This window comes from Tupaia chinensis, unplaced genomic scaffold (assembly GCF_000334495.1).
Source record: "Tupaia chinensis unplaced genomic scaffold, TupChi_1.0 Scaffold000623_1, whole genome shotgun sequence".
NCBI classification, from domain to species: Eukaryota; Metazoa; Chordata; class Mammalia; order Scandentia; family Tupaiidae; genus Tupaia; species Tupaia belangeri.
Genome location: NW_006160143.1, coordinates 1,116,852 through 1,139,756, shown reverse-complemented (window position 1 = coordinate 1,139,756; position 22,905 = coordinate 1,116,852). Strand labels below are relative to the sequence as shown.

The 22,905-nt window shown below is 36.7% G+C and overlaps 3 protein-coding genes across 3 annotated transcripts; all 3 read left to right on the top strand.

Annotated features, from left to right (window-relative positions):
- Positions 1-5,797: 5,797 nt before the first annotated feature.
- Positions 5,798-6,745, top strand: LOC102468799 (olfactory receptor 6K3). Its single transcript, XM_006159090.1, has one exon. It carries the CDS (start codon positions 5,798-5,800, stop codon positions 6,743-6,745), a length of 948 nt encoding a protein of 315 aa, XP_006159152.1.
- Positions 6,746-8,991: 2,246 nt separating this feature from the next.
- Positions 8,992-9,939, top strand: LOC102468384 (olfactory receptor 6K3). Its single transcript, XM_006159089.1, has one exon. It carries the CDS (start codon positions 8,992-8,994, stop codon positions 9,937-9,939), a length of 948 nt encoding a protein of 315 aa, XP_006159151.1.
- An 8,334-nt stretch (positions 9,940-18,273) lies between these two features.
- Positions 18,274-19,230, top strand: LOC102467964 (olfactory receptor 6K3). Its single transcript, XM_006159088.1, has one exon. The coding sequence runs from the start codon at positions 18,283-18,285 to the stop codon at positions 19,228-19,230; it is 948 nt and encodes a 315-aa protein (XP_006159150.1). The 5' UTR covers positions 18,274-18,282.
- Positions 19,231-22,905: the final 3,675 nt, after the last annotated feature.

Here is a 22,905-nt window from a genome sequence, read left to right as displayed (position 1 = left end):
AAGAGCATTGCCATGTGTCAAGGAAAATGTAAATTACCTATAACGCACAGGGAAAAGGACACTTAGCTAGTGCTCCTGGTGCTGACTTGAATAGCAGTATTTGGGGACATATTTTACATTGTCCCTGGGACTGAATGGAATAAATCTCTTGGGGAAGAGAAACACTTATGTGTTTAGAAATCAATGATAATGTTATATTTTTCTGGGACACGACAGATTGAGTAATTAAGACCCTTCCACTGGTAATAATATTGTTCCTCTGCTTTAATCCTTCTAAGTTTTCTAAATTGATTATGATCCAAGTGGGTACTGATCTATATACTAGTCCCTTGTCCTAGCAAAATGAGTCAAAACCAGTGAAATCACTAATAATGAAAGGTCAGATATATCAGAGAAGCCTATTACTGAAAATCTTCTCTCAAGGTACTGGCAGGATGGAGCAGTCTCTTCCCCTGGATCAGGTTTATATGCATACCTTCCCTTGTACCAGAGGGATAGGGTCAGCTCATTTCTGTCCTTCCACTCTCCAACAGATACACTTCTAATTGACATATTAATCTTTGTCAAGTAGAACATTGCTTTTGTGGGGCCAGCAGGTGGCAGGGTGATTAAAGGTGTTGGATTCCCACATGGCTGACCACGGTTTGAGTCCCAGACCTGGCAGTTTGTTTTCATGCTTTCCCTTTCTCTTTTTGTCTCTGCCTGGTCAAATTAAAAGATAATAATAGTAAATGGAAGGAAATAAATAAATAATTAAAAATAAACATTGATTTTACTAAAATGTAGGTACCCTGAGTCTATTGAAAGAATTAACAATGAACTACTTGGGGGAAATAAAGGTAATAGAAACACAGTAAATGGAGGTAGATACCAGATACAGTGTGTGTGAAAGAGGAGGGTCTGAGGAGAACATTCAGAAGAAAAATGGAGAGGCAAAGCATTAATGGGACAAAGAAATGTGGTATTACCTATTGAAGATAATTTTATAGTTTTATCAACTGGACTAGGGAGAAATGTTCACATGTTGAAATATTCACTCTGTCAGCTAAATAATGTGATTGAATATATAAAAAATGGAATTGAAATTTTTAATAAATAAATAAAGGTGCTAGAAACATAATAAAACCAATAACTAATTAAGAAATTTAAAATGTCCCAGTTCTCAGGAGCCAGTGGTAGCAGTCTCTATACTGATTTGCAAATGGAGATAATGTAAATCTTCTTCATCCCTTTCCTTAATTTCTTTATATGTGTAGGTCAGGAGTGCAACAGAGTTGAGAGAATACATTGAGCTGCCAGGTACTGATGTACCAAATAAAGCCACAAGCCACCAAAATGGAGGTTGCAGTGAAGTATTTTTAATGTATTTACTCATTTGCTATGGTATTTTAATTTTTAAAGTTTCTTTATTTATTTCATGTGCAAGACAGAGAGAAATATTGCACCCTTGACCAGGTCTCTATGCTGCAATCCACTCTTAGCCTAAGACAGCCTTGGGTCATGGCCACATGCATGCCTGGTATACTTAGGGAGGACTCAGAGCATAAACTGACAACCTTTCCCTATGAATCTGCCTCACATAGGGTCACATCTCATCACTACATTAATGTTTTGTCCTATTTACTTTATTTGTAATTTATACATAATAATTATGCACATTTAGGGTCACAGTGTGACACTTAGATACACATGTACAGCGTGTAATGATCAAATCATCACTTACTGCAATCGTATGAGCAAGAGGCTAAGAGCTGGAGAAAGTGCCCACTTCCTCTGTTCCATTTTCCCCCATGGACTAGGGTATGGGAACAGAGTCAGCAGGATCAGTGTAGATATGGGTTGTCTCCCTACTGAACAGAACAAAGTCTGCAAAAGTTTTATGCGTCTGAGTAGAGGAAAAAGACTAGGGGTTGAAATGTACTGTGTTTAGTTAGGGTGGAAAAAAGTATCTTCAAGGTTTCTGTTCCTTATCCCATTAATAGACCTCAGCAGAGACATTTGAAGATCACCTCAGCCCTTTTTCAGATAGAGATTGATATAATGTCTCACAGGTTAGTATTACAAATATGCAAAGAGCATGATCAGTCAAGGTTGGCCTAATCCTTGGTACAACTCCCTTCAGAGACTGCAGTGCTTTGGTTTGGCCATGCTCCAAAGCTGGGGTAGAGAGGACAACCTTCCCCACAAGCATGCCAGGCAAAGCCTTTGTGATTGCCTATGGTCAATCCTGAAAAATCACATGCAGTTTTCTTTGTTGTTGCTTTTGTTTTAGCTTTTTTCTAAAGGGCACATGGACTCTCTGGAGAAAGATACAGAAAGAGAGAATCTCTCCAGTCTCCTCTTGCCACGCACAAGTGCCTAGAGTGATTTTCAAGCCACCAGGTCTGGGACTTGAACCAACAATCGGCCATGTAGGATCCAAAACCTCAATCTCCATGCCACTTGTTGCCCCACATGCAGGTTTTTAACCAGGAGCTGGACTCCTCACCCTACTCCTTGATTTTTCAGGATCTGAATGGGCAACCCCACATTGGACCCAAGTAGGCTAGACTTTCGGGGGTTGTGATGAATGCCTATTTGTTTTGTTTATCAATATTTTTATTTTTATTTTATTTTCCTGCTTTGTGTTTAATTTTTATTCTCTAGTACTTTCTTCAGATAAAATCCCAAAGAAATTTTTTTATTAGTATTCATTCTACATCAACAGATTCAAGGTCTTACTCTGTAACTATCAGCAATCAAATCATTACTTCTTTCCAAACCACATTATAATATAGCAAAAGACTGTTTCTATTTTGACCTTTAGATTATTTAACACATATCTTCTTTTGTTCAGTTAATTCATCCATAAGAACTAGCTTAGAGTAGTTAATTCATCAATAATAACTAGCTTAGAGTAAATGGAATTGCTAAGTAATTTTGTGGCATTTAGTTTCATTAAGTTATCATTGTATCTTTTTTTTTTTTTGAGAGATTTTCACTGTAGGGCACGTGCGCTCGCCAGACAGACAGAGAGAGACATAGAGATAGAAAGCGAGAAATCACCCCCCAGGGGGGATGGTCATGCCGCAATCCCTTCTCCTCCATTCTCCTCTCAGGATCTTGGGCATGCACGCACACGCACCCGGCGTGAGTTTTAAGCCACCGGGTCCGGGACACGAACCGCGGTCGACTACGTGGGAGTCCAGCGACATAGCCATTACGCTAACTCCTGGTTCCCCATAGTATCTTTAAGATAATGTAACCTCGAGCGAGATTGTGGGGCAGTGGTAAAACAGTTTTTCTGTGAGGCAATTCCACAAGGGAAGGTTTCTGTTTCGAGTCCAGAGACCTTCTAGGCATGCATGCACCCAGGATGCAGGGCTGGCTGATGGCTGGCAGTGAACGGTCGTATGGAAACCCTGCTGGGGGTGTTGTCTCTGTTTTTCTTGCTCCTGGAAGGAAAACTTTTTTTTTTTTTTAAATGCAGACTTTAAAAAACAAGATAAAGGACCACCTGGTTGTGTGACAGTTAAGGCAACCGGATCCCATATGGCCAACGGTGTGGTCCGAGTTCCAGATCTGGTGTCTTGAAAAACACACAGGGTGCATGCCTAAAATCCCAAGAAGAGAATGGAGGAGAAAGGATTGCAGCATGGCTATCCTTCTGAGGGAGTGCTTTCTCACTTTTTCTCTCTCTCTGGGCCAAATTTCTGAATTACCTGACCTGTAATCCCTGCATGCAGCAGTTTTTTTGCACTATTTTTGGAGATAACTTTGTCATACTTTGAGCTATTTTCTTTTCTTCTTATACATTCAATCACTGCGTATCATTATAGCTTGCAAAATGAATTTTGCTGGCATGAATACATTGTATATTAGTCTAGTTAAAGATATAGACAATATCATCAATAGATAATTTTTAATCTTTGTGTGACTTAAATGGAGGACATGATAACAAAAACCTTAAAATATTCTAGAACCTCACACTTGGCTCTGACAATCTCATTCTTGATGGATATAAAAGATCTGTATAGGAATATCGAGGTCCTTTGCAAGAATCTCTGCCTCTTTTTAATATTTCTCAGGGGCTGACACTTTAGGAGCCTGACTGAACACAGCCAGAATCTTCCTTTTGAAAATATTTTGCATTTTATTGAAATCTAACACAAACAAGAAATTGGAAATACAACCACATAAAAGAACAAACAGATTTTCATGACTTTGACATTTAAGACAAACAAATTTTGTGTGGCAGATTTCAAAAGGTGTGAAGTTATAGCAATTTAAAATCACAGTTAACCTACTTGTAGGAATGAAAAACATACAATCGTAGGTAATTTTCAATACAAGAAAACTTAAATTTGTTTGGTTTAATTTCTTAAAACTACTAAGACAAAACACTAGTTTGTATTTTTATTTACAGCATACTTCTTTACTCCTATGTAATCTCTCCCAAATCTGAAAATAAAAAAAATGAACTGTCCAAAACCAAATGTTCTCCAAAATCATGATTTAATAGCTTGTTTTGACATTAAAATGAAGCCTGAAATGATTAAAACACTGGAACCCCCGAATAAAGGAACTCTACAAGCCCAATAATGTCCAAGAACAGTTATGAAAGAGGAAAAATAAAAAGATTTGAGTATACACACAATAGTGGACAACCAGGAATTTTATCAGGATACTTATGGGCAACAATGGAAATAGACAAATGAGGGCTTAAAAATTATACTGGTGAAATATAATTGGCTCTAGATCTACATTCTTCAGGAAGAAAATGGCTTAATTGTTTCATCTTTAAGTAGCAATTTGTTGCCATTTATATTGTGTATATGCTCCAGAGTTAGAATCTTCTGATGCTGAATTTCTCACTGTCCTTTCTATGCTGGTTAATTTCCACTAGCTCAATTTTTTTCTGTGGCTGGGGGCATATTTTCCAGCAAGGCTTCCCCTTGATATTTGCGCCTAAAAACCTCCTGCCTTCTCTAGCCACATTCAAAGCCACTCTGTGACAAGGTAATGTAGCAGAATATTGGAGACTGGAATATTCCAGAAAATACAAAATCCAACTTGACAATAATTACATACAGACAAAGAGAAGGAAAAGATGTCTCACCCATAGCCATAGACTGTTAGAGAATTTATCTAGTATGTGACTCAAACCAAATTTGGGGATTATTATAAAATGATTATCATTAGTAGCATTATTATTTCACTTTAAGGTATTAAATTATTAAGTTATTAACTCATTTATAAGCATGACGTCCTTGCTATCTTTTCTTTCTTTTTTTTTTTTTTAAGAGATTTTTGTTATAGGATATGTGTGCTTGCCAGAGAGAGCAAAAAGGACAGAAAGCAAGAAATCACCCCCTGGGGGGATAGCCACACTGGAAGGCCTTCTCCATTCTCTTCTCAGAATTTTGGGCATGCATGCACACGTGCCCAGTGTGAGTTTCAAACTGCCAGGTCCAGTACTCGAACTGCAGTCAACCATGTAGGAGTTCAGAGCCTTAACAACTATGCTATCTGCTGATCCCTATTTTCTTATTCTTTATTAGTATGCAAGCTTCATGAAAATAGAGATTACATTCTTCACTGTTGAATTCGACAGATCTATAGTTGTGCTTGGCACATAATAAATGCTAATGTTCCTGTTTAATTAGTCCATAAATATAAAGAGAAGTACATAATCTACTCAAACAATGTTTTTTATTTGACCTCTATATAAACCTCTTTAAAATATTTATTATATTTACATTCCATATAGGAGGTGAGCTGTGAATTTCCATCCAAGGCAGTGGCATCTGCTGAGATCATGGTAAGAAGTAACAAAACTACAACCGTCAACGAGTTTCTCTTCTCTGGATTCCCCGGGTTGGAACATGGTAGCCTTTTCTTCTTCATGCCTTTGTGTGTCATCTACATATTCATCGTTATTGGGAATCTCATTGTGTTTGTTGCAGTCAGGATGGACACTCGCCTCCACAACCCCATGTATAACTTCATCAGCATTTTCTCATTTCTGGAGATCTGGTACACCACTGCCACGATTCCCAAAATGCTCTCCAACCTCATCAGCCAGCAGAGGACCATCTCCATGACTGGCTGCCTCTTGCAGATGTATTTCTTCCATTCACTAGGAAATTCAGAGGGGATTTTGCTGACCACCATGGCCATAGACAGATACGTTGCCATCTGCAATCCTCTCCGCTACCCAACCATCATGACCCCCCGACTGTGTGCTCAGCTCTCTGTAGGCTCCTGTGTCTTCGGCTTTCTTGTGTTGCTCCCGGAAATTGCATGGATTTCCACACTGCCTTTCTGTGGACCTAACCAAATCCATCAACTCTTCTGCGACTTTGAACCTGTGCTGCGCCTGGCTTGTACGGACACTTCCATGATTCTAGTTGAGGATGTGATCCATGCTGTGGCCATCATCTTCTCGGTCCTGATTATTGCCCTCTCGTATATCAGAATCATCACTGTCATCCTGAGGATGCCTTCTGTCGAAGGCCGCCAGAAAGCCTTTTCTACCTGTGCGGCCCATCTTGGTGTCTTTCTGATGTTTTATGGCAGTGTATCCCTCATGTACCTGCGTTTCTCAGCCACGTTCCCACCAATTTTGGACACAGCCATTGCACTAATGTTCGCAGTTCTCGCTCCCTTTTTCAATCCCATCATCTATAGCTTGAGAAATAAGGACATGAAGATTGCAATAAAGAAGCTTCTCAGCTCTCAGAGGATGGAGGTATCCACAGCTTGATGCTAACTTGTATGTCTCTCTCACTGTGAATGTGTTTTATGTCTCTTTATTGTAGTTTTTTCCCTATGTACCTGTTTATTCTGATTATACATGTTTAATTAATGAATAAAAATAAAATAAATAAAAGTAACTTTTAAAAAATTAAGATGGCATGAATTACCTCCCTAGACTTAAACAGATGGATAAATATAGAAAGGAAATATCACATTTAAGCCATTAAAATATGACTTCAGAAACATCAACTTTATTGTTTTTATTTAAAAATTATTATTATTTAAGCATGCTATTTTATAAGCATTAATAACAACTACAGATTATAAAATAAATAGTTGAGAGTATAAGATCTACAGGAGAAATTAAGGGTGGTGTTTTAGTGGTATCATACAGTAGTTTTTTGTGCTTGAACAGGTTATTAATTTCTTTGCATTTTAGTTTCATCATTTATGGGTCTAAAAGTCATATATATACATATATATGTATGTATGTATGTATAAATATGTGTGTGTGTGTGTGTGTGTGTGTGTGTGTGTATAAACAGGTTTTTGTCATAGAGAGAATCTGCTTGCCAGAGAGAAAGTAAGAAATCACCCTCCAGTAGAGATGGCAATTCTGCAATCCTTTCTTCTCCTCGGGATTTTGGGCATGCATGTGTGCCCGGCTTGATTTCCAAGTTGCCAAGTCTGGGACTCGAACCATGGTCAGTCATTGGGAACTCAGCACCTTAACCTCACACCACCTCCTGGCCCAAAAAGTCATATATAAGACTTACATATTGCTATGAATATTGAGTTAGTTGTTGTATCAAAAGCTTAGACTATTGCATAACAGAGCAAGTGCTAAATGAGAGTTAGTTATTCGTATTATTTGCTACTAATTACTTGCATTTGTTATGGATGTTTTCAAGACTGTCATAATAAAGTGATAAAAATACATAATTACAGTTGTATAAGTAGAATAAATTTTAAGATATCTGTTGTACAACAGAGACACTACAGCTCACAATGATATATTAGACTCTTGAAAGATAGAGAGCAAATGTGCTCTTATCACAAAAATGAAAACTGAAGAAGGCAATGTATTTGTTATTAAGCTAAATGTAACATTCAACATTATTTCTTAAAGCATCATGTTGTATACAATACAAACATATAAAGATGTATCGGTTGATATAGAAATATAAATAAAATGGAAAACAAAGGATGACTTATTAAACACTAATACACATTTAGAAATACTGAAAGTTATTTTTGTAATGTTTTTGTTGCTATTATTATTCTTTGGCAAGTATAAGTCAATATTATTCTTTGACTATTTTCATTAATTTGCCCACTTTGACTGGATTAAACTATTTGGTCAAAAGTAGAGTCAGTCAGAAGTCATAGATAGTGATTGAGATACAGATTGTATCTTTTTGAACTGCATTACTGTTGCTTTAATTTTTGTTCCATTTAATGTATTTTATGCTGGAGACTGGAATATTCCAGAAAATACAAAATCCAACTTGACAATAATTACATACAGACAAAGAGAAGGAAAAGATGTCTCACCCATAGCCATAGACTGTTAGAGAATTTATCTAGTATGTGACTCAAACCAAATTTGGGGATTATTATAAAATGATTATCATTAGTAGCATTATTATTTCACTTTAAGGTATTAAATTATTAAGTTATTAACTCATTTATAAGCATGACGTCCTTGCTATCTTTTCTTTCTTTTTTTTTTTTTTAAGAGATTTTTGTTATAGGATATGTGTGCTTGCCAGAGAGAGCAAAAAGGACAGAAAGCAAGAAATCACCCCCTGGGGGGATAGCCACACTGGAAGGCCTTCTCCATTCTCTTCTCAGAATTTTGGGCATGCATGCACACGTGCCCAGTGTGAGTTTCAAACTGCCAGGTCCAGTACTCGAACTGCAGTCAACCATGTAGGAGTTCAGAGCCTTAACAACTATGCTATCTGCTGATCCCTATTTTCTTATTCTTTATTAGTATGCAAGCTTCATGAAAATAGAGATTACATTCTTCACTGTTGAATTCGACAGATCTATAGTTGTGCTTGGCACATAATAAATGCTAATGTTCCTGTTTAATTAGTCCATAAATATAAAGAGAAGTACATAATCTACTCAAACAATGTTTTTTATTTGACCTCTATATAAACCTCTTTAAAATATTTATTATATTTACATTCCATATAGGAGGTGAGCTGTGAATTTCCATCCAAGGCAGTGGCATCTGCTGAGATCATGGTAAGAAGTAACAAAACTACAACCGTCAACGAGTTTCTCTTCTCTGGATTCCCCGGGTTGGAACATGGTAGCCTTTTCTTCTTCATGCCTTTGTGTGTCATCTACATATTCATCGTTATTGGGAATCTCATTGTGTTTGTTGCAGTCAGGATGGACACTCGCCTCCACAACCCCATGTATAACTTCATCAGCATTTTCTCATTTCTGGAGATCTGGTACACCACTGCCACGATTCCCAAAATGCTCTCCAACCTCATCAGCCAGCAGAGGACCATCTCCATGACTGGCTGCCTCTTGCAGATGTATTTCTTCCATTCACTAGGAAATTCAGAGGGGATTTTGCTGACCACCATGGCCATAGACAGATACGTTGCCATCTGCAATCCTCTCCGCTACCCAACCATCATGACCCCCCGACTGTGTGCTCAGCTCTCTGTAGGCTCCTGTGTCTTCGGCTTTCTTGTGTTGCTCCCGGAAATTGCATGGATTTCCACACTGCCTTTCTGTGGACCTAACCAAATCCATCAACTCTTCTGCGACTTTGAACCTGTGCTGCGCCTGGCTTGTACGGACACTTCCATGATTCTAGTTGAGGATGTGATCCATGCTGTGGCCATCATCTTCTCGGTCCTGATTATTGCCCTCTCGTATATCAGAATCATCACTGTCATCCTGAGGATGCCTTCTGTCGAAGGCCGCCAGAAAGCCTTTTCTACCTGTGCGGCCCATCTTGGTGTCTTTCTGATGTTTTATGGCAGTGTATCCCTCATGTACCTGCGTTTCTCAGCCACGTTCCCACCAATTTTGGACACAGCCATTGCACTAATGTTCGCAGTTCTCGCTCCCTTTTTCAATCCCATCATCTATAGCTTGAGAAATAAGGACATGAAGATTGCAATAAAGAAGCTTCTCAGCTCTCAGAGGATGGAGGTATCCACAGCTTGATGCTAACTTGTATGTCTCTCTCACTGTGAATGTGTTTTATGTCTCTTTATTGTAGTTTTTTCCCTATGTACCTGTTTATTCTGATTATACATGTTTAATTAATGAATAAAAATAAAATAAATAAAAGTAACTTTTAAAAAATTAAGATGGCATGAATTACCTCCCTAGACTTAAACAGATGGATAAATATAGAAAGGAAATATCACATTTAAGCCATTAAAATATGACTTCAGAAACATCAACTTTATTGTTTTTATTTAAAAATTATTATTATTTAAGCATGCTATTTTATAAGCATTAATAACAACTACAGATTATAAAATAAATAGTTGAGAGTATAAGATCTACAGGAGAAATTAAGGGTGGTGTTTTAGTGGTATCATACAGTAGTTTTTTGTGCTTGAACAGGTTATTAATTTCTTTGCATTTTAGTTTCATCATTTATGGGTCTAAAAGTCATATATATACATATATATGTATGTATGTATGTATATATATGTGTGTGTGTGTGTGTGTGTGTGTGTGTGTATAAACAGGTTTTTGTCATAGAGAGAATCTGCTTGCCAGAGAGAAAGTAAGAAATCACCCTCCAGTAGAGATGGCAATTCTGCAATCCTTTCTTCTCCTCGGGATTTTGGGCATGCATGTGTGCCCGGCTTGATTTCCAAGTTGCCAAGTCTGGGACTCGAACCATGGTCAGTCATTGGGAACTCAGCACCTTAACCTCACACCACCTCCTGGCCCAAAAAGTCATATATAAGACTTACATATTGCTATGAATATTGAGTTAGTTGTTGTATCAAAAGCTTAGACTATTGCATAACAGAGCAAGTGCTAAATGAGAGTTAGTTATTCGTATTATTTGCTACTAATTACTTGCATTTGTTATGGATGTTTTCAAGACTGTCATAATAAAGTGATAAAAATACATAATTACAGTTGTATAAGTAGAATAAATTTTAAGATATCTGTTGTACAACAGAGACACTACAGCTCACAATGATATATTAGACTCTTGAAAGATAGAGAGCAAATGTGCTCTTATCACAAAAATGAAAACTGAAGAAGGCAATGTATTTGTTATTAAGCTAAATGTAACATTCAACATTATTTCTTAAAGCATCATGTTGTATACAATACAAACATATAAAGATGTATCGGTTGATATAGAAATATAAATAAAATGGAAAACAAAGGATGACTTATTAAACACTAATACACATTTAGAAATACTGAAAGTTATTTTTGTAATGTTTTTGTTGCTATTATTATTCTTTGGCAAGTATAAGTCAATATTATTCTTTGACTATTTTCATTAATTTGCCCACTTTGACTGGATTAAACTATTTGGTCAAAAGTAGAGTCAGTCAGAAGTCATAGATAGTGATTGAGATACAGATTGTATCTTTTTGAACTGCATTACTGTTGCTTTAATTTTTGTTCCATTTAATGTATTTTATGCATTGCTGCCAGAAATTTATTTTCTGAAATAGGAGCTTAGATTTATGAATTAAGATAGCTGTTTAAACCCACATATTTAAATTTTCTTTCCCCAAGAATTCAATGGAAATAAAGTCAGGACTAGATAAACCGTTAAATGCCCTAAGCACTGAAAAATGTTAAGAATATATTCATGGAAGGTAATAATGTGAATAAGTTTGCCTAAAGACATTCATGATGGCTATCCGAATATTCTGAAATATAGTACATTACACTCCTTTCATGAAAAAAAAAAAAATGTTTGTTTGGCTAAGCTATCTAAAGCAACAGTGAGATGTGTTTGTGGAGTAGTCCAGCAATGATCAATGATATATATTGAAAAATTAGCAGCAATTTAAGGATAAACAAAAGCAAAATAAAATACAACCAAAAGTATTTTCAGTTTCAATGGAAAAAAATTAATAACTGATGCTCAAAGGTGAAATATTTCCTAAAGTGTGAGAGCAGATGAGCTCCAACTGAGGAGAATACATCTCAGTTAGATACTGGACAAGGAGAAATCAGGGGAGAATCAAGAAATTAGGTGGCTGGAATTCCACACATAACCCAGGGGGCCGTAATGGTTGGGCTTAGAAAAGCAGATGAGAGACGCAGTCTGTTAGGAAACTCTGGATGGAAAGAGTAGTGTGGAGTGTGGAGTACTTAATCTTCATAGTAGCTTTTTCCAAATTTACTATGAACAATATTTGACTTCCTTCCATTGTTATTTTTTATATCCCTGTCTCTCTCTCACACACACACCTATTACCTTTTTTTATTTAAAGAAATTACTTGATGGGAACCAGCAGTCAGCGTAATGGCTATGTCGCTGGACTCCCACGTAGTCGACCACGGTTCACATCTCGGACCCGGTGGCTTAAAACTCACGCCGGGCGCATGTGCATGCGTGCCCAAGATCCCGAGAGGAGAATGGAGGAGAAGGGATTGCGGCATGATCATCCCCTCTGGGGGGTGATTTCTCGCTTTCTGTCTCTATGTCTCTCTCTGTCTGGCGAGCGCATGCACCCTATAGCAAAAACCGCTCCAAAAAAAAAAAAAAAAGAAAAGAAAAAAGAAAGAAATTACTTGAGTCTTTTCTTTATACCATAAGTTTAAGACCATTAACTTTGTCAAATATATGACAATAATTACTTAGGTTACTGCAATTAAAGAGAAACAAAGAAAGATTTGGGAATTGAAATGAAATGTTTTTTAAATGAAACAGACTAACACCAATATAAAAATAATTAAAAATGGTACTTATTTAAAATTTTAGCAATTTTAATGTATTACTGATTAGAAAAAACTCACTTGCAAATAAAAAATATAAGACATAATTAAGATGTTGAAGAATATATTGAATACTACAGCCAATTAAATTAATGACTTAGATAGTTGTCTGAAAAAAAATAGACTGACCTTGGTGAATTCACTCTAAGAGCCAAATACTAGATACAAAGGGAGAAATATTTATATATTCTAAAAACTAAATATGTGATTAGAGAAATTCCAAAAGAACAACACAAAGCAGAGGAAAATAACAGTTAAAATTTAAGGAAAATATGCCTGAACTTAAGAATACTTGAGAGGGGCCAGCAGGTAGTATGGTGGTTATGGACACTGGACTCCCACATGGCTGACCACTGTTCAAGTTCTGGACCTGGTGGCTTGCTTTCTCTTTTTTTTTTTTCTCTCTCTCTTGCTTGCTTTGTCTTTCTCTGATCAAATTCAAAATAAAATCAAGTGAAGTAAAATAATTCTTTAAAAAAATAATCAATACCTGAGAGTCAGCTGTTGTCACAGCAGTAATACAGCACCCTGTGATGCTGGTCCCTCCCGAGACGTTTTCAGGTTTTTGTCCATGATATCCTGTGTGAGCCATGCATGTGCCTGCTTGTGATCTGGGCTAGCTGAATGTGGGGGTAGATCATCGCATGAAGATCCTATCTCTTTCTTCTCCCCAAAAACACTTGAATCATCAGAACCAAAGAGACTATTCTTTAAAAATTAATCAATTTATATTTTCTTCTTTATGTTTAACTATCATAAATCTTTATGGCATACAATATGTATTTCAAAGCACATAGGCAGCAGGATAACCAAATAATCCAGGATACTGTAATGTACGTCTTCAACAAAGAACCTTATATAGTTGTGTCTGCTAAATGTTTTGCTGAGCCCCTCTTACACAAGCCCCTCTACCCATCCCCTCCAGTGCAGTGTCTGGTATCTACACTTGTCCCCCTTATTCTTAGGTCTTTGGATCTTTCCATTTCTTCCAGAGTGCAGATGTTTGGTATATATTGAGCAGGGACATATTCTATTTGTCTTTTCTTTTTTTTTTAAGAGAGAGTTATTTTTGCTATAGAATGTGTGTGTGCTTGCTGGAGAGGCAGAAACAGAGTGACAGAAAGTGAGAAATCACTCCCCCAGGAGGTTTGGCCGTGCTGCAATCCCTTCTCCTCTTGAGATCTTGGGAATGCACGCACACTCTATCAGCATATGTTTTAAGCCGTCAGGTCCGGGACTCTAACCACAGTCGACTACATGGGAATGCAGCAATGTAACCATTACACCATCTCCTGGTCCCAAGTCTTGTTGTTCTTTATGACTGAGTAACATTCCATAACATCTATGTGCCACATGCTTCACATCTGATCATTGATTTGGGGGCATTTAGATTAATTCCAAGACTTAGTATTTGAGAATAATGCTGCAATAAATGTGGACGTGCAAGCAGTGCAAGCATCTTTCCAACTGATTATTTTCCTGTCCTTTGGGCAAACACCAAGGAATGAGACTACTGAGTCATATAGTAGCTTCATTTGTAAATTTTCGAAGAACCTCCATGTAGTTTTCCACAGTGGCTGTACTAATTTCCATTCCTGTCAGCAGTGTGGGAAGCTTCCTTCTTCACCACAGCCTCACCATCACTTATCTTAGTTCTTTTGGTTATAGCCAGTCTGACCATTAAATGTTATGCTAAATCATCAGAAGTATAATTTAGATGATTGAAATTGATATTTGAATTTCAAGAAAAAGTATGAGAATTTCGATAATGAAAATAGAGTCCCAGGACATCAAAGGCAAAGTTAGATAAAATTCAGAGAGAAAGAGGCCAGCAGGTGACATGGAGGTTAAGGCACTTAATTCTCACATGGCTGACTTCCTGGTTTGAGTCTCAGACCTGGTGGCATGAGAATCTTATTTGGCATGTGCATGTGCATGTTCATGTCTGAAATCCCAAGAGAAGAATGGAAGAGAAGGGATTAAAATGTGTCCATCCCTCTGGGGTGATTTCTCATTTTCCCTCTCTCTGTCTCTCTCTGGCAGATCCCTTATAGCAAAAAAATAAAATAAACAGACGAATAAATTCAGAGAGAAAGAATTTCTTCCTATTCCAGGACCCAAAATGTATTTTCAAAGAGAAGATGGCATGTTAAAAGCAACTAACTACTGGTGCTGGCAGGTAGTGTGGTGGCTAATACACCAGACTCTCACATGGCTGACCTTGGTTCAAGTCCTGGATCTGATGGCTTGCTTTCTTGCTTTCTCTTTCTCTCTTGTCAAATTTAAATAAATATACCTGTGTGTGTGTGTGTGTGTGTGTGTGTGTGTGTGTGTGTACGCATACATACATATTACTTTAAAAAGCAAACTGTCAAATAAAAAATGGGAACTTTGAGTTTTCTGCAAATCAGTGCATTGAACACCCGGAGTATAGAATATTCCTATAAAAAAGGTGAGATGTTGACTGTCAATGGACGAGTCAACTAGAACAAGATGAATTAATTAAGATAAGAGAGATCCACTCACATTCAAAGTATGCCCCCCAAAAAATGGCATTGTTCCCTCACTTTCTTCAATATTGGCATGAAATTCCCAATAACATGTTTATTATGAAATGGTCTTAGTCTACTGAATAATAATTGTCGACATGAATTTATGGTGTCTGTATATTCACTTTGAGACTTTCCACATCTGTGTGCTCATGTAAGAAGAGTAGGACCGTGACAAAACTGCTCTTTGCATGGCACGCTGGTAGATTCAAGAGCTGTGGAGACAATAAGAGAAATACTGGAGAAGGTAGTGTGCAATATTTGGGTACAATAGAAAAAAATACACACTTATTGATAGTTTTGATCTAGAAATCTAATGAGAGAAAAGTAAGGAAGGGGTTCTTTCTGTTAATTAGCCCCTTGAGAGAAGATAATCCTCTGCTACAGTGCAGAAGAAGAATCCCCTGTAGAACCCACTTCCCCTTTTCTGCTCTTCCCTGAGATGCATGTGGAGATGACAATAAATCCCCTTTTGAAGGCACAGAAGTGGTATCAAGGATGCAGAGACCCAGACAGAAAGAGGAGTCCCTGTATTCTTTGTCAGAGGTGAGTGCAGGTTAAGTGTTGGAGAGAAGGGATTTACCGGCCATGCACAAGAATAATAATCTCATAACTTGAAGACCTCATTATTAAAGAGTTTAGGAGCTTCAAATTTTGGCAAGAAGCAATGACATGTTCAAGAGGAGACTGGGATGCTGGTCATGGATCTATGAGAAACTAGATCCTGCATTTATGATGCTATTTTTTGAGATGTCATTCAGTCTAGACTTGATTACAAATGCCTTAGGATTGAATTGTCCTACTTTCTTTTCTGAACAGCCCTTATTCCTCTTCACTCACTTATGCTTAGGTATCTTGCATGTTTAATTGTAATTTCATTCAGTGGCCAGGTTCCAAATTACCTTATTTGATACCAATCAGTTTTTACATGCCAATCCTGTTATAGTCACTGTGAGAAATTAAAAAAATAAAACAAAATTACTTTCCCAGAACTCAAGGTCTACAGAAGGCAAAACAAGTACACTGATAATAGACCATGAAAGGCTATAATACAGAAACTCCAGCATAATAGTGTCCAAAGTTTTAGTGTTTCCTATATTCCTGATGCTACTCTAAATATATAAAATACATTTACTCATATTGGTAGAGGCAGTCAAATGTCTGTGGGTTAGTGCATTCTCCCAGCAACACGATGCAAGGATTTAAATCCTGACTTTGTCCTTTATTAGCTGGAAATCTCTGAACAAGATACATAGCCAGTCTTTGCCCAAATCTTCTCATCTGTAAAACGGGAATAATAGTCTTAACTTATTAACTTATTAGAGATCATGAGCATTAAGTAAGAACTATACATGACATATTTGGGACAGTGTTCACTGGAGGGAATGAGTCATTAATACCACACTACACTATCCCATGACTATACTGTACTGTTATTGCTATCATGAAGTTCTTCATTGTTGTCATAACCTTATCACTTATATTCATATCTTTTACATTTTACGAATGGAGAATTAAAGGCATGCAGAGATTGAGTAAACTTATGTTAGCAGCTTATAAATGGTGGGGGAAATTAAATATTAAAGGCTTGTTTCTGGCATTTACATCTTTTGCCAGTTCTATAAATTGCTATTGTGTAAAAAGAAAGACAAAAGAGGAGAGGTATGTTCCATCAAGTCAGAGAAAGTAACACACACAGGGCGGTATGGTGACTTCAGAAAGCAACTTGAGTGATGGGATTGCAGGGAGAGTGGAGTTAGGGAATGCTAGGAAATAGAGCTTAAGAGTCAGATATGGTATGGAACTTATGAAAGAGAGCTGTTTGGAGAAAAACATTTAGAAGCATTAATAGTTGAAATCTTCTAAGTGGATATGATTACTGGATGAGCATACAGAGCTATAGTTATGAGTTATATAAGCATGGGGAATATAATCAGAGAAATGAGGTGAAAATAGGTCAGAAAATGAGGGGAAAAATAGGAAGAAGCTCATAGCAAAGTGTTAGAGAAACCTGGTGAGTAGGATTTTATTAGTCTTTCAAGAAGTGTGGTATTATCGGTTGAAGATATTTTGATCAACGGGACTGGGGAGAAATGTTCACATATTGAAATGCTCATATTGTAAGCTAAACAATGCGACTGAATGTATATACAAAAAGAAATAAATTTTAAAAAAAGAAGTTGTCTATCAAACTTTGTTAAAATCGTTTGCAAGTATTTACTTAATTCTACAGCATCCTGATTAGGTAGGTGCTATTTTTAAATTATAGGTACTGTTTTGCAAATGAAAACTTGAGAATCTGAGAGATTTAGTAATTTTCCCAAAAGACACATATTAATAAGTAGTCTTGGACAGGATTTCAATGCTGACTACAGGTCTACATTCTGATTCTAATAATATAGTACTTGTATAAAACTTATACATTATATTTATACATTAAATGCTTATACTAGAGATTAAAAAAACTCCTTTTATTTTCTAGTTTTTGCTGTAGGCTGTTCGCACTCACCAGAAAGAGACAAACAAAGGGAGAGAGAAAGAGAAAAAGTGAGAAATCACCTCCCAGGGGACATGGCCAGATAGCAATCCCCTTTCCTCCATTCTCTTCTCCAGATTTTGGGAACACATGCATACACATGATTTTCAAGTTGTTGGGTCTGGGACTAGAACCGTGCTGACAATTACATGGGATCCAGTACCTTAACCACCACACTATCTTCTGCTGGTCCACAAATAAAAATAATTTTTACTCGTTTTTTTCTTTTCTTTTAACCATTAAAAACATTTAAAGACCTCCATTTCTGCAATTTTGCCTTTGGAGAAGTAAATGAGGGAGGAAGAAAAAAATCAATTATTGGTCAACATGCACAATGATGTGAAGTTAGGGGAAAACAATTCAAGTTATTTTTTGTTATTCCTTCAAGTTATTTCATTGTAATATCTGATTGACTTTCATGACCTCATCCTGAACTAATTCGCAGGCACAAATTAGTTTCTTTCATTTGCAGCTAACTCTGCTAGGAATATGAGGAGTGGAAATCTATCAGCAGTGACCGAGTTTATCTTCACTGGGTTCCCCCAGCTCCAGGATGGCAGTCTCCTGTATTTTTTTCCTTTACTTTTCATATATACTTTTATTGTCATTGGGAATCTATTGATCTTCCTTGCTGTAAGGCTGGACACCCGTCTCCACAATCCTATGTATAATTTTATTAGTATCTTTTCCTTTCTGGAGATCTGGTATACCACAGCCACAATTCCTAAAATGCTCTCCAACCTCATCAGTGAAAAGAAGGCAATCTCCATGACAGGCTGTCTCTTGCAGATGTATTTCTTCCATTCACTGGGAAATTCGGAGGGGATATTGCTCTTCACCATGGCCATAGACAGATACATTGCCATCTGTAACCCCCTTCGCTATCAGATGATCATGACCCCCAGGCTCTGTGCTCAGCTCTCTGCAGGCTCCTGCATCTTTGGTTTTCTCATCTTGCTTCCTGAGATTGTGATTATATCCACACTGCCCTTCTGTGGGCCCAACCAGATTCATCAGATATTCTGCGACTTGGTTCCTGTGCTGAGCCTGGCCTGTACGGACACCTCCATGATTCTGATTGAGGATGTGATCCATGCTGTGGTCATCATCATTACCTTTCTAATCATTGCCCTGTCATATATAAGAATTGTCATTGTCATCCTGAGAATGCCCTCTGCTGAAGGTAGGCAGAAGGCCTTTTCTACCTGTGCAGGCCATCTCATGGTTTTCCTGATATTCTTTGGCAGCGTGTCACTTATGTACCTGCGTTTCAATACTACTTACCCACCAGTTTTGGACACTTGTATTGCACTGACGTTCACTGTACTTGCCCCATTCTTTAATCCCATCATTTACAGTCTCAGAAACAAGGATATGAAGAATGCAATTAAAAAGCTCTTCTGCTTTCAAAAAGTGTTGAACACATCTGGGATTTAATTGTGACCCACAGGTTCCCTTTCACTGCTTTAATGTTTCTCTAATAGATTAGAACATGATATTACCCCATACCTGGTTTTTGTCACATTAAAATTTTTGTCATCGTAATTATCTTCTGTATATATAGAAAAACACAGTTATCCTCACTGCATCATCATTATGAAACTGTTGTGTATATTATCAGACATTTTATTTTGTAATGGATTTTTTTTTTACTGAAAGGTTGTAGTTGAAGAAATTTGTTGATTAGAGTTAGAAATGCTAGGCTTATACTTTAGAAGCTGGCCACGTGCTCTGAGGTATGCTACCTTTCAGGGAACAGATCTCGGGTACTTTTTAAAATTTAATTAGAGATCATGGGATTGTCTTATTGGGTTTGTCCAAAGGTAGACATCCAAAATAATATATATTTTAAAAGAATTATTTTTTTATTTGTTGTTATCTATCATTTTTTTTAATTTGACCAGAGACGGACAGAGAAAGGGAAAGTGAGAAAGCAAGCTGCCAGGTCCAGGACTTGAATTGCTGTCTGCCATGTGGGGGTCCAGCACCTTAACCATCACGCCATGTGCTGGTCCCCCAAATAATATTTAACTTAATTGTTATACAAGGGGTCTTGAAAAATATATGGAAAGTTTGTATTATAAAACATTTTTTTGCATAAAGTAAACTTGTACTTTAATTTCATTTTTCCATAAATTTCTTGAAGTAGTCTCATACTTTTATTTTTACTTATATAGTTAAGTCTTCATTAGAATAATAAGCATAATACATATTTGGTAAGATTAGATTACTAATATAGCCATATATGTTTAAGAGAAAACCATAATCTAAGATACTATTTACAGAAATATAAAATACTTTAGGACACACAGATAGGAATTTTGTTTATCTTTCCACATCTAAACATTATCTTTAACTACTTATAGTCATAAACTTTTTGTGCATTTATCGAGTGCTAGTTTTTTAAAAAATGATTTAACTTTTTAATTAAATAACTATTTTTTTCTCCTGTGTATATCTACTATCATTGCTTTAATTTAGTTTCTATCATACTCTATTTACAAACATTATTATAAAATACAGTAATTTTGATAAGGACATAGAAATATTATCCTACCTGTTTAAATTTTCTTCTCCATAGGTCAATAAAATTACTCAAGCAAAGATCACATTAATTTCCTTAGAAGACCTAAATCCACAAAGGATAATAATGGCCCCTTTTTTATTTATTGAATAATCCAATAGTGGTCATATCAATATATGAACACAAACACACAAAACAACCCTTCCCAGTATATATCATACTAATCCTTCTAAAAAAAAAAACAAGCAAAAAACTGTATGTATCCTGTCAAACAGGCGTGGAGGACTTCACAGACATAATTTAAATAATTTTCTGAAGTCATGGTAAAGAAAAATAAAATTTAAAAGAATTCAACAGAGGCAAGAGAATATTCTATTTGGGAGACAATTTAAAGTCATCTTTTCAGGGGCCAGCAGATGGCCCAGTGGTTAAAGTGCTGGACTTCCACATGGCTGACCATGGTTAGAGTCCCAGACCTGGCATATTGCTCTCTCACTTTCTGTCTCTTTCTCTCTCTCTCTCTGTCTCTGGTTAAATAAATAAATGCATAAATTAAATCAAATAATATAAAAAAGAATTTACAAAAAAAGTAATCTTTTCAAATTGAAGTGTTGGACATTCCAAGTTGACAATACCTTGGTTGGGTAGGTGAGCTGTATTTAATGGATATCTGGAATATCTCTGTCTAGAAAGTAGCCAGCCCAGATAATTTGTCCCATAATCCTTCTTTGATGGATGGCATACTAAGTGAAGCTGGGAAAAGCTAGCTTTAAAAGTCCTTGTTTGTTTTCTTACAGCCAACATATTTAAAAAAATGCACATTAGTGTTTGCTTATAATAAACCTTGACTATACTCATTTTTTACATAAAAATGAGAGCTCTAATTTAACAAAGATGCTGATAAATGTTTCTGGATATGGGGAGAAGGCCTTATATTAGGATTGCTGGTATTTTGGGGTTTTTTTAAAGGGATTTTTCTACAGCTATACCACCCTCACTACATCTGATCCTTCTGATGTCAGAGACTTTTGTTATAGAGTATACACTCACTGGAGAGACAGAGAGACAGGAAGAAAGAAACCACCACCACCCAGAGGGAATGACCACATCAGAATCCCAACTCCTCCTTTCTTCTCTCAGGGTTTTGGGCGTCCACGCATACGTGCTTGAGTTTCAAGTCACTGGGTCTGGGACTTGCGATGCACTCAACCACGTGGTAGTCCAGTGCCTTAAACAGTATGCCACCTGCTAGCTGCAGGATTGCAGTTTTTAATCTGATAAAGCATATTAAATTGTTCCTGACTTTTTAAACATGAATCTGATTAATCAGGAATAAAACAAGCCAAAACAAATACACACAAAAAAATATATAGTTAAAACTCTATCCTTGACCAAGGGTTGCACTCCATCACTTCACTGTGGCCTCTCAGGAAATCAGAATTAATTTCCTATAAGCCACCAGAATTTAAAATTGATTCACAAACATTCTTAAGTTTCCAGCAGCATGAACTGGGAAGGACAATGAACAAGGCCCAGGAGAATCCACAAGGAAACCACGTTACACAATTTTCACTCTAGTGAACAAGTACAGGATCTGTATTCACTGTGTATTTCATACATAGTGCCCAAGTAATCTGGAATAATTTGAAATAATACAAAGAAAGGAAGGAAAGAGCAAAAGGAAAAGCTGATTTTCTCCTTTAGTGACTAAAAGATGTTGTAAGAAGTAGTCACACTATCTTACGTAGTTCAAAGAAAATAGACCTTTTCTATAAGAATTAGTAAAGAGAAAAATTCCCCTGATTTTTAAAAATAAAGTTTTTGAGGTGATATTAGTATATATGTAAGTGAAAAATATTAAAAGCCACAGTAACTTTGGGACGAACAGACGGTGTAATGGTGACATCACTGAATTCCCTCATAGTTGGCCACAGTTCAAGTCCCAGATCTGGCAGCTTGAAACTCACACTGGGTGTGTGTGGGTGTGTGCTCAAGATCCCAAGAATGGAGGAAAAGTGATTGCGGCATGACCATCCCCCCAGGTGGATGATTTCTCTTTTTCTGTCTTCATCTCTCTCTGTCTCTCCAGCAAGCACATACACCCAAAAGCAAACACCTCTCAAAAAAAAAAAAAAAAAGTTACAGTAACTTAAAGGATGCCCTGTTCAAATTAATTTTCTAATTAGACCTCCCCAAAAGGGGAGGGTGTAGCAAATTGTGTTTTCTCCTCTCTAAGGCATATTTACAAGACAGTAAAATGTGTTTTCTTCATGCTTCAACCTATTAACATGTGATTAGAAGACAAATCCAACTTCTTTGACTTTCATTTTTAATGGCAAAATATTCTTTTTCATCTGAATAAATAATATTTTATGGTAAGTCATTCCACACAGAGAAGAATTCAATTTTTGATGGCAAACAGACATGGTCAATAGTCATTGGAGTTATTTCCTAATGGAAGAGGAGTGAAAAAAAATAAAATTAAGAAGACAATGGATGGAAGAGAGTAACTATGAGAAACAAAGATCAATCCTTGATATATTTTGTGGGACATATCAAGAATTCAACAGCATCAATAGGATACTTCA